Source organism: Eretmochelys imbricata, chromosome 13, assembly GCF_965152235.1.
Source record: "Eretmochelys imbricata isolate rEreImb1 chromosome 13, rEreImb1.hap1, whole genome shotgun sequence".
In the NCBI taxonomy this organism is placed as follows: Eukaryota; Metazoa; Chordata; order Testudines; family Cheloniidae; genus Eretmochelys; species Eretmochelys imbricata.
In genome coordinates this window covers 11,294,627-11,307,092 of record NC_135584.1, presented here as the reverse complement: position 1 = coordinate 11,307,092, position 12,466 = coordinate 11,294,627, and the positions used below count along the sequence as shown (strand labels likewise).

General features: G+C 41.2%; 1 protein-coding gene across 1 annotated transcript in view; it reads right to left on the bottom strand.

The window, feature by feature from the left end:
- LOC144273791 (piezo-type mechanosensitive ion channel component 2-like) overlaps window positions 1–12,466 on the bottom strand; it is an 87,719-nt gene that overhangs the window by 45,892 nt on the left and 29,361 nt on the right. The window contains exons 5-16 of the mRNA XM_077832494.1: window positions 12,262–12,445; window positions 11,385–11,547; window positions 10,925–11,017; window positions 9,800–9,914; window positions 9,029–9,144; window positions 7,966–8,229; window positions 6,697–6,802; window positions 5,809–5,990; window positions 5,187–5,335; window positions 2,501–2,674; window positions 1,143–1,184; window positions 498–530 (exon numbers count right to left, since the gene is read on the bottom strand). Of these exons, the coding sequence (XP_077688620.1) occupies window positions 498–530; window positions 1,143–1,184; window positions 2,501–2,674; window positions 5,187–5,335; window positions 5,809–5,990; window positions 6,697–6,802; window positions 7,966–8,229; window positions 9,029–9,144; window positions 9,800–9,914; window positions 10,925–11,017; window positions 11,385–11,547; window positions 12,262–12,445 (1,621 nt within the window). The remainder of the gene's footprint in view (window positions 1–497; window positions 531–1,142; window positions 1,185–2,500; window positions 2,675–5,186; window positions 5,336–5,808; window positions 5,991–6,696; window positions 6,803–7,965; window positions 8,230–9,028; window positions 9,145–9,799; window positions 9,915–10,924; window positions 11,018–11,384; window positions 11,548–12,261; window positions 12,446–12,466) is intronic.

The window sequence follows — 12,466 nt, the reverse complement described above, 5'->3', positions numbered from 1 at the left end:
GTATACACCTGTGATATATGTATAATTTATGGGTGGGATTTTCAAATGAGCTCATGGTTTGCCTCGCTCTGCTCTGATTAAAATCAAGTGGTAGAACTCCCACTGAATTTAACAGGAGCAGAACTGAACCAAAGCTGAGCAAGTTTGAAAATCCCACCCTATTATGTTTGTAAATAATACTGCTGTGTTGTGAGCCTGGGGTCTAAACTAAAGCAAACAAATATCATGTTAATCCATTTTTTAAAAAACCTGTCTCCACTATCTTCTTAGACATGCTATGACAGCGCTGCATATCGGGAACAAGTGTTCCCAATGTCAGATTGCTAAGTACAAACTATACTAGTTGGTTCTACTATAAATTCATGGAGAAGTAACACAAGTAAATCCATTTACTTCTAATCAGAGCTACACCTATGTGTCATCCAGGCATCAAGAGCAAAATAGACTCCAATGAAGCATACAGAGAAATGCATTCCTCAGTGTCCTTTCATTCTCACCTGTTTTGCAGTTTCCAAATACTTTCTTTAAGCCTGAAAATTAAAAGCAGGAAAAATATAACATCCAAATATTGGATTTTATCTGTCTAGTTTTCTACAAGTACTAATATGAATCCCTTACAGATTTATGGAGTCTTTCATCCCAACAGGCCCACAGCAATTCACAAATTTATATATGGCCACGTTCATACAGTATCCCTGGTTATTAATAGGAATCAAACCCAACACCTTCAGCACCTACCACTCGAGCTATCAGTAAGCAGCTAACAGAAAGCAGCCACTGATTATCCTTGCTGGGGAGAACCATTAGAGAGAGAGAATTCAACACACTAAACAAGTGTTTTGAACCTACACTGCACCAACTACAGTGCATCCACCTTGAGTGACGAAAGCAGCGAACTTGTACACAGAATACTGCCCTATAATACAGGAAAGAAAATGTTGGCCAGGACATGTATGGGAAGGTTATTGATGGCCTACTCCCTGTTTCTCCTTCCCCTCTCCATCAGTGACCTATTTTACTATCCTTGCTGAGCTCCATTGTGTGTTGTCCTACGGCAGAATGAACGACAATCAAAATAACGGTGTTGGATATAGTTAAAAAGAAAATGTTTGGAAAAGGGTGAAGAAATTAAATGAACTCACATGTCAGCCAAGAGATACACCTGAGTTTCAGTTTTCTTTTTACTAGAGAGAAAATATAGCATAAAGTCAACATATGTTCTCTTTAGCACATGGCTGACAGGATGTGCCTCATCCTCCCACATTATCTTCTGCATCACAATGAGGTTCAGCACTAGTACCTTCCTTTCCAAAAATCCCTCCAAAAATAAGATGAGACCAATATTTCTGGCATTATACAGAGTTCAATTTTCAAAGCTCGGTTACTAAATCAGGGAATGCATTTGTGCTTCTGGGTGCTCAAACTAACACCTAGGCACCTAACACATGTTTCAAGGATCTTTTTTGCATTTATGGGAATCCTCATGGGCATGGGGCTCCATGCTGGCATGGCCTAATGCAGGATTAAGGTTTTAGGCACCCAAGTTTGAAAATTGGGCCCTTTCTCTGTTAGGAACATTTACCTATGTTGCAAGCTACGTGTGGCAATGGTTCAGTGTGAAACTCATCTTCAGTAGAGCAATGTGCTCAGTGTTGCTCCCACTGAAATCAATAACAAAACTAACCAGAATTTCAGTGGGAGCAGGCTCTTTATGTACGTATCATATATATTGGCATATTTCTATTATCCCCATCCCCTCCATTCAGGGGGAAAAAACCACACAATATTTATTATTCAAAGAAAATCAACATGGAATATTTTAGGTATAATAGGAGTCATTATAATTCATTAAGGGAAAGTAACACATTAATGTATTTCCACTAATAAGATTTCCATGAAAATTCCTGCCAATATTTTAGAAAGTAAGGAAAGCCTATGTTGTTCTCTTCTTGTCTGACTCTTATTTTGAGGCAAATTTTCAAACAAGGTTTCCATACCAATGCACCCAGAAAGCCCCAGAATTTTGCACGGAAAGAGGAATTTTTGAATGCAAAAGTGGGATTACTGTTCACACCTCTTTATTGGCACAACCACTGTGCATGGCTTTAAAAATTTGGCCTATTATGTTTAAAAGACCAGATTTCAAATAAGTGAGGCATAGTAATTGCACATTCATATATGTGACCAGTGTGTATGTGAAATTCCCCCAGCTGAGTAAGTGCAGGACAAATTATCACTACTAAGTATTTATTTCTGGAGATACCATTTTGTATGTGCAGCTGTAATAAAAGCATGCACCGATTAGACTTGGTGTAATTGCCAGCCTAACTTATCTGTAAAGTGCCTTTGTTCCTCCATGTGCATCAGAAAACCAATATAAATTCTTGTAAATATATAAACTGTAAAGCACTTTCAAGTCTCATTTTCCAGCTGATAACGCTTCGGTAAGGACATGCTCACATGCTTGGCAGTTTACCAATGTGCAGATCTGGTCACATACCTGCCAAAAGTACATTCATGCTTGATGGGAATGTTACTCAGGTCAGTGATCTTCAGAAAATCCTCACTAAAGTAATGAAGCTGAAGGATGCAGGCCAGGAGAAAAGTGGAAGGAAGCAGAATCTTAGCAAACAGTTCTACTGTGTCATACTGTTCAAGACCCAGGTCTTTTAACCTGTCAGGTAAAAAGGAAAAAGCCTTTCACAGGTCAGCCTTATTAACTAAGGGACAAATTTCTAGTAAGGATACAGAAAAAGGTTACTTTAGAATATAGTGAGGTAGCTAGTTATATGGAGCTACTATATAATAGACTGATCTCAGTTTTAATGAGCATCAAAGAGATTCTTCATTGAGGCTTTCTGGATGCAAGAGACCATATAGTTCTCTCTAGATCTCAAGATTTCAGAAGACTGATAGAGCCTTGTGCTACCAGTCATGGTCTCCCTAAATCCTGTCCTGGATTCTGAAGTCATGGCAGGGGCTCTTAACTACACTTCATCTACAGAGATACACCCTTTTATTTTCAATGTTATCTTGAGTTCACATAAAGAACCCTGTTGTCTTTTTCGAGCACAGAATGTTATTCCCAAATTTCCTTCCTGCTGTCTCTCTCTTTCTCTAACCTCAGGAAAGATCCAAGTCCAACTTTGTGTGGGGGAATAAACTCCATTGATCTTAGAAAATCTACCACTATGTGGCTACAATTACTGTGAAAACCCTCAAACTATTTAACCAAACAAAGTACAGAGTCTTTCCAGAAAAGCTGGCTACAATATTTTCAAGCTAACATCAGCAATAGTTCCCAAAAGAAAAAAAGATGAGTCCCTCAAGCAAGCCTGGGGTTTGTATTTCAGCAAGTCACCCATTGTGGTTTGTTTGGGTTATACCCTACATCCTTCTGCCTTAGCCACATCATTGAAAATACAGAAACCACTGGGAGTTGTTGTACATTCCCATAAAGGAAATAGGGTAACACACCCTTACTGCACTATTAATCTCATAATAATGCTGTGAATTTATTGGGCTTTATCAAGGGAAGTGCTGAGGTACTCAGCTCACACTGAAATCAGAGGAGGCACTTAGCACCTTATAGGACTGGACCCATACTAGTCCTTTCATCCATGCACCTCAGTGTGGCGACAATCATTAACTAATACAACATAGCTCAAATTTACTGACATTCCAGGCACATACTTACTAACCTTAACAGGCTTTTAGGCACTGATCCAAAGCTTGCTGAAGTCAAAAGGAGTCTTTCCATAGGCTTTGGAATCAGGCAGTTGGGGATGGGATGGGCTCACAGGATGTGATAAGGGAGGTTGTAATTTAATTGCGCTATAAAGGAGTGATGGGGTAGGAATTATGATAGTGTGTATGAGCTCTTTAAAAACAGGTCTACTGGCCTGCAGGGCATGCTGGAAAAGAGGACCTGGTTTATAAACCCTTTTGTCCCTCATCCCAGAGAGGTTTTGAGAAGAGTGGTAGCTGCTGGTGGATTTCTCCAGGACAGACCTAGGAACTGAGCAAAGGTATCTGAGAAAGGTCTTGGGGCTGGGTAAAGATGAAAACCTTTGGCAAAGGAGTTTTTTTAGGGCTTTGCCTAGAGTTTTCTTCTCCTGGGTGAAGTGACCAGAGTTCTGTCTTCCTGCTGAGGAGGGGGGAGGGGAAGGAAGGAAGCCCCACATTCCCCACTTCAGCGGAGGGAGCCTGTGATCAAGTAGCCAAGGATCCACCCAGGGACTGTGTATTTTGGGCCTTCTTTTCTTTGTTTATGGCTTTTTTACATCAGCCTCTAGGGTGGAAATGCCTCGGTGAAGAAACCCGATGAGGAGGCAGTGTGTATAGTGAACTCTTGTAGTCAGGCTGCCCAGTTGTTTACTTGGGACTTTGGATATCCTGCAAGGGGTGGCCTTGTAAGTTTGGCTAAAGGGCTAAAATGTCCACACCCATCGGGTACTGATCCTGAAGGGAATCTAAGGCAGCAGCTATACCTGATGATGGAGAGATAAGAACCAGCTACTATTAGCAATGGATGTTAGTGGCTTCATGTAACTGTTGAGGTGGGGGACACATAGTGTGTCGAGTGATCCAAGAGCCAGATACTGATATCTTTACTCATGCTGTGTGACTCACACTTACTTTGAGTTCTCTACTGAGAAATCAGTAGCTATCCTTAAGGAGTCAGGGGGCATTTGGAGTAAGGGTACCTGAATAACCAGTCTACACTGTGAAAATGATTCTTTCAGCCTTGAAAAATTCCTCCTCTCATCTTACCTGGGGTGAATAATTTTTGGATAGGCCAATAAATGTTCATTTATTCCCCATCATGGTCATCGTCATGCTTAATGCAGGTGAGCAGATTCTGAGGCAGATCCTCATTGGCAAAGTTCCATTAATGTCAATAGCACTATTTGTGGTATAGGGCACTATTCAGGGTGAGTGAGCATATCACAGTCTGGTCTATAATCCCTGTGTTGTCTATTAGACTGCAAGGTCTTTGGGGTAGGGACTGTAGCTTGATATGTTTGTATACTACCTAGCACAGTGGGCCCTAATCTAGGGTTGATGCCTCAAAACGCTACCATAATACATATAAATAATATAGATTCCTAGATAAAATGAGTGAAATAGGATTTCCAGGAGGATAATTTTGTTTCATTTCTTTAAAATATAATTAGAGTCCTTACCCCTCCTCTGACAGTCCCAAAGTCAGGAGCAAGGACCCAGAAATGGTTTTGAATTGGTAGGCGTACACAGCAATGAGGACCACCATTGAATAAGAGACAACAGTGAGCCAAAAATACTTCAGAATTCGTCTCCACCACTCGTAGTGAACCTGAAACCAAATGCATCTCAGGTTAGATGAACCTCAGTTTGTTAAGTAAACTGAAGACAGCCCACTGACAGCATCTAGGTCAAATCCCCTCTCCTATCCAAAATGCTAAACTGAGAACTCCTATTGATGAGTCTGGAACATTTGACAAAGTGTGTGTGTGTCTCAAAGGTTTCCCAACAAAATGAGCAGCTTGGATATCTATTCTATTTGAGACAGTCATTTCAATTCAAATTGAATGGTAGCCATAGCAAATGAGAAGCTTCATAGACTAAGGACAAAATATAGGCCAGTAGCTATATCAAGATAATCATACTGTAGGCAAAGCAGGATACAAAAGGGCAAATCCATAGCTGGTGCAAATTGTCATAGCTGCATTGAAGTCAATCGAGCTATGACAATTTACATCAGCTGTGGATCTGCCCTGCAGGAAACAAAGTGGAGAGTGTGAGAACTTTAAATTCCAGGTTGCTTACCTGATATAAAGCTACACAGAACAGAAAGAGCATAATGTACAGAATTTTGTAGACCACTACTTTGCCATTGAAACTGACAATGAAAAACATGGCAGCGCAGAAGTAGATCCAGTATTTAACCAGCATTCCTTTAATCAGAGAGCCAAATATTTCCAGCAGAGGATTGTGCGGGATTTCCCTTTCTGTAAAAAGAGCAATGCAAATCTGTCAGGTGTGACACTAGGATGTGCTTGGTTATTGTAACATTCTAATACCTTTATTAACATTCTACATTCCTAGGCTAGCAAATATCTATCCTAATGTGTTTAATGTCCCATGTTAAACTATGTCACAGACTTAGATTGCAACTGTGTCATATACTTAGATTTTTGGGGCAGGGACCAACTTTTTTGTTCTGTGTTTGTACAGCACCTCACACAGTGGGGTTTTGGCCCAGGACTGGGGCTAAAGTAAGCAACAATGCTAAAGTAAGACAAATAAATAATATAGCAATATAATGTATTGCTAATATAGTAATAATATTGCAATGGCTTCCTGGGCCATATTAGGGCTATATTAGGGCTTGTTAAATGACCTAATACATCAAGAGATTTGGCATCTTCTGTATGGAATCATAGACTATCAGGGTTGGAAGAGACCTCAGGAGGTCATCTAGTCCAACCCCCTGCTCAAAGCAGGACCAATCCCCAATTTTTGCCCTAGATCCCTAAATGGCCTCCTCAAGGATTGAGCTCATAATCCTGGGTTTAGCAGGCCAATGCTCAAACCACTGAGCTATCCCTCCCCCGCAATGGTGACTCATAGGCACAACGGTGATGGGGAGCTAGAACCACAACAGGCAGATGGAGTATCAGGGTGGTCTGATGATATAGTGTTACATTTTCTTACCATTCGCATCCACTGTCACTTCTGTGAGAGTTTCTTGCTTCTCCTCCATATGTCTTTTGATCATATGCTGCCTTAGCAATAGCCAGAACGTGAATGCATAAAAGATCTGCAGTGAAACCACATTTGTGCCTTACTTTTTCATGGAAAGAACCCACATAGAAATGCAAATAACTCCTCTCCCTAGGAATATAGATTCCTAATTCTCTGTCCCAATGAAGTGGAAAAATTAGTAGCACAGTGGGAAAAAGAAAAAGCTGGTCTAGTGCTTAGATTTTACATATGTTTAAATTATACCTAAGGAGCAGAATCTAGGTTGCAAGGTCTTAGGGGTCGCACCTATCTTTTAATATGTGTTTGTATAGCACCTAGCACAGTGGGGTTGATCCCAGGCACTACTGCAGGACAAACTGAGAACAATCATTTGCAAACCAACTTTTTTAGTGATAACATTGTTGCTTTATTTGTTGCCAACTTAATGAGTTTGGCTTAGGCAGAAGGCAAAATGTGGCTTCTGTGACACCATCCCAAATGTTCTTCCTCCCCAACTCTGGTATAAAAACTACACAAGTCCTGAGGTGAAGTATATAAAGAGAAAATAAAACCTCCCTGTGAGGATTTATTAATTCATAGGGATTCTGGTTCACCTTCATTTTCTCTTACACATATTTGATCTTAACTATTTGCCACCACTTCTTGCCTCCACTTCTTGGCCTCTCTTACAAAGTCCATTTTTAACCAACTGAGTATTAACCAATCTCCACAGGCTAGAGATGAGCCTGGATCAAACCCCTGAACTCTGGGAGAGTTTGGACCCAGATCTGAATTTTGCAGCTGGCCTCAATCTGTATAATGCACTGAGACCAAAAACCAAATCTGAACACCCTGAACCTTTCAGCAACTTCAGATATATATCTGGTTCCAAATTTTGTGGCTCAGACCCATCTCTTGCTAACCAGGCACACTGTGCTGAATCAAAGCCTCATAAAAGTCCAAGCAAATTAAGCCAACTTCATCAGGCCCTTTCTGCTTTCACTACCATTCTTTCAAAGAAATGAATTGGGTTTGATAAGTACATGATGACCACACTGTGTAAATCTCTTGTGACTATCTCTATCGAGTCTGTGAGTCTTTCTCATTTGGTCCCTGATCACAATCTCAATTTTTTTCTCCCAAAATGGAGGTGCAACTTATAAATATGTATTTTCTTGGTTCTTTCCTGTGTCTGCATTACTAGCATTGCAATTAAATGAGAAAACACCAAGTCTGTACCTTAACACCAAGATGCACACATGGGAAAGAATATGGTTTTAAATCAAAGTCAATGAGCACGGAGGTTGGAATTTCAGGAAACAGTTCTTCTTGTGAAATATTGAACCCTACAAAGAAATTGAGGATCACCAGGATATTCCCATAGATGGCAAGGAACGGAGAGCTACGCATGGCATAACGACGCCGGTCACGAACCATCCAAATGATACAAGACCAAATCAGCAGAACAAAAGTCAGCCAGCTGTTGTGGGTGATGCTCCAAACCTGCAAACAGATACATCTAAGTGAAAGAATGCTGCTGTTTAAATCTTAGTGAAGCCAAAATCAGGGATAGCTGAAAAGCAAGAGGCGTATTACCAGCTTCAGTCTTTAATTTTGCACTCCACTTTGGCACATGCACCTGTGGCCATAAAAGTGAACACATTTCTATTTCCTGTCCCGCTATCATGCAGCTGGACAACCAGCAGCCTGATCTGCACCCAGGTGCAGGTTCTGTGCGTGTAACACAGACACATGCACTCATCTGTGCAAAGGTGGACACAAAATGGTAGGCCAGTTTGAGATTAGCTGAAAATTTAGCCCACAGTGCACTGCCCACTACAAAATCAGAGTAGGTAGGATTTCTTTTGCCCAGATCTGCATTTTCTATTTGTGTTCTTCATTGCAATGGCAAGGGGAGAATATTCTCAGCGCTTGCTCTGAAAGTGAATTTGCTGTGGATTTACTATGTAGCCGACCAGAATCCAGTCATTGCTGTATTACTCCTTACTAACATTTTACTCTGCAATGGGCAGTGCTGATCTATTCACCATTCCTGATTCTACAACACATTCCACATGCACAATATATGCAGAATTTTGTTGGGCTTCATGAAAGTAGTGCAGAATATGAAGCCTTGCCCTAGAAGAAAGCAGTGAATCCGTTTCTTAAAAGGTTTTGAGACACTCTACAATGTTTTCCAATGAATGTATTCCACGCTATAACAAGCTCTTTAGGAAGGCAAATGGAAAACAGAAAATGACAAGAAGGTACAAAAAAGAGTTCCATCAACTCCATATCTTACCATCATGGCAATCAGTGCACTGACATAACTTTGATTCATAATGAACTGCCCCAGTACTGCCATACTGCTAGTCCCATCCCCATCAGCGTCTGCATTTTCAGGGCAGGTGCTATCCTCTGTAAGAAATGTAAAGTGTATAGATAAGGTGATTGAAAGGTCTCTAGTACACAGCTGAGCCCTTATTTTGAGAATTGATGGTATTCTGTATCCTTTAGAAGTCTTGTCTTAGGGGTGTGTGTTTTGTGACTGCACTTAAGGAGGTATGCGTGCAACTCCCCTGAACTCTGGAAGGAGTTGACCATACCTCCACAGATACTGTGTAGAAAATATACCTCCAAAATAATCAATATTAAATGGATGGAGATAAATTCTTGCTTTACATGTGCAAATATAACTGCCCGTAACGCAAACTCATTTACCTGCAGCTTTTGCCTTGCTGCAGGTATCATCTAATGCACAAGGCTCCTTGGCCTCACCCACCGAGGATGCTGCATTCCACACCTCATTCAAAAATTAGCTTGTTTTCCAAGATGGCAGTGACAGAGCCAGCTGTAGAAGGAGGAGCCTGGTCTACCTGTATAACCTCGATCAGAAAAATGTACTGGGAGATGCTGTGAGTATGACAAATGCAGAATGAAATCAAATTCTTTCTTTCCTAGTCTTCTTGGTGCTGCCTGCTTTCCAAGATGATAGATGCCTACTACACTTCATGGTTTGTGTGTCATGCTTTTTCATGCAATGATTCAAACATCACTTTGAGATGTATAGTACCTGAGAGAGGAGTGCTGTGTCCTTCACTGGTGTCCGCACTGGCTGTGAGGCTCCTGCCATGTTCACACTGTAAAAGGGGCGTGTCCTGCCAGCTTCCATTTGAAAAATAAGCCACCTAGAAAAGGAAATAGAATAGTGTTTCTCCTGCCTATCTTTTCTACAGACACTGTGCCATGCATTAGTCTAGGATGCTGGTGTGACAGATTTGGAGCTACTCTGTAATTGATGAATACTGTATGTTGACCTGGCTATTGGGATGTTTATTGTATGACTATACTGGGGACTAACAGGAGACTGGCAGTGGGTAAACAAGCAAGAAGGGAAAGAATGGCTCAAGATAAGCCACTTCACAGCAAACACTTGAGAGTTTTTAAGAGAAAAAGCCAGGACAGGAAAAGTCCCGCAAACATAGGAGGTCAAAAGTGGGAGGCGGTTTGGGAGAACCAGACTAAGATAGAGGCACAGTGAGGTATCTGAAGAAGTTACACCTGCATAGATTACCACTGGGAGATGATACGTTTTTAAGTAAGAGATGAATGTGGACTGTTTGGTTGGTTAAAATCCTTTGTTCCTACTGTTAGAATAAACAATATGTGGTTTTCAGAAGGCTGTCTGAGCACAGTGTTCACCACTAATCAGACTCCCAAAGGGAAGAACTGCAGGGGCCCAAATTCAGTAAGATTTCATGAAACTATGTAAGACCAGTTGATACATAGGGTACTGTATCCCAGGGCGCAGCCTAAGAGTGGAAGAATTGCAATAGTCCACGCTGGGGCAGGAAAAGGCACAAGGCCTGACACCTGAAGGAGTGTACTCAGGGACCAGAAAGGAGACAGAGATGCAGCTAGCCCTGTAAATGTCACAGCTGGTTTCCAGAGTGCACCAAGAAAACAGTGAAGTGAAGTGACTGCACCCAATGTGATATCTATGGGAGTTCTTAGATGCTCAGCAGTCTCGGCAATCCAGCCACTTACTGAGGTGTCTAATTACGGATTTAAGGGCCTACCTTTAGGCATTCACTGGTAAAAATGTTGGCCCTTCGTACAAAACCCAAATGATGGGCCTATTCTGAACCATTAATATCCCCTGTAACAGTTGCAGAAACCTTCTTAAGATAGCCATTACCTTTTTCTTCTCATTCTTTGCCATCCAGAGCATGGTGTCCACCTCCAACTTACTCTGCTCTTCTGGTAGTGACTGGATGCCCTCTTCACATTCCTGTATTAAAGGAAATATAACAGACAGATGTCACACCACCTCTGGACACAGCTACATGCCATCCAATGCAATTGTTACGGCACTATTACTGGCTATCACCCTTATTATATTCCATGGACATGATCCAGTTGGGAACTGGAACAGCAGACATGGCCTGTTTTCACATTTGTGCAGTGCACAGGACAAGATGGATGAATATTTAAAGAACTTCTTGCCAGGCCTCCCTCATAAATTCCAGGGGGGGAATGGAGAAAGCATATAGAAAGACAGATTTTTTTCTTGATTTCTCTCTTGAATATGGCTGTATTTAATTATGGTGCCATTTGTGATCTGTCCTGTCCATTCTGCACTTTGACCCATGCATTACCTTAGGACTCAGAGCCCACTGCTGTAGCAACAGGACCAGTGAATAATACAATACAAGCAGCAAAAGAGGATTTAAAAACACAGGCCAGCTTAATCCAGGGTGAATCTGCAGCTTCCAGATTTCTGTGGTGTTTGTCTTGATAAGCGCCACCATCCCCAGGAGCCTGGAGAAACAAAAGTTGGAGACAATGCTAACACTGGTTGTGTTCTATAATTTTTACTATTGCTGTTTTATTATTTAGAATTTTTAAGAATAGTGTCAAATACTAAATACTTTACTACTAAAAATAAATCTCACTGATCATCCTCATTTTTATTGTTCTGTCAAACTGCCTTTATTTGCAACTCAGAGTAATTATTAAAGAGACAATGACAAATTCCTGATGCACCCTAGTGGTTAGAGAAGGCGACTGGGCATGAGTCCTCAAGTGACCTCCTGGCCCACTGAGGTCAACAGCAAAACTCCCATTGTCTTCAATTGGGCCAGGATTTTTCTGGATTACATTCTATTCTCCTGCCACAGTTTTCCTGTGTGACTTTGGGGAAGTTATTTAGCCTCAACTCCTCCATTTATAAAATGGAGATGATGATGATAAAACACAGAAGACTTGTGGCTTAGTTAATGTTTATAAATTGCTATGAACTTCTCCGATAAAAGGTACTAGGCAACAGCAAAGTAACGGAAGTCCTAAAAGCTTAAAAGAAAAAATGTTCCCTACAGATCTCTCTCCTTGGGAAATGTTGATATGTTACTTGTTTTTATACTTCCTCAGTGGGTCAACTTAGGATCTTTCGTATATATTTCAATTCTGCCTTTAGAGCAGTTTATTTAAAAGTATTAACCCTATCCTTTTCTGTATGGAAGCTGACATCTTTACCTGGCATAAATGTCATCAGGAGGAACCAGGTCCTGAAAATATGGCAACTGGTACAGGTAAAGGGCAGCAAGGTGACCTGCACTGAATATAGCCATCATCACACACAAACTGCTGAAGGTGACCACGGTAATGGGACGATGACAAGCCCACCAGGAGCACAAGCCGAGAAAGGTGAAAAAGTAGACTGCAGAAGTCACAGAAGGCA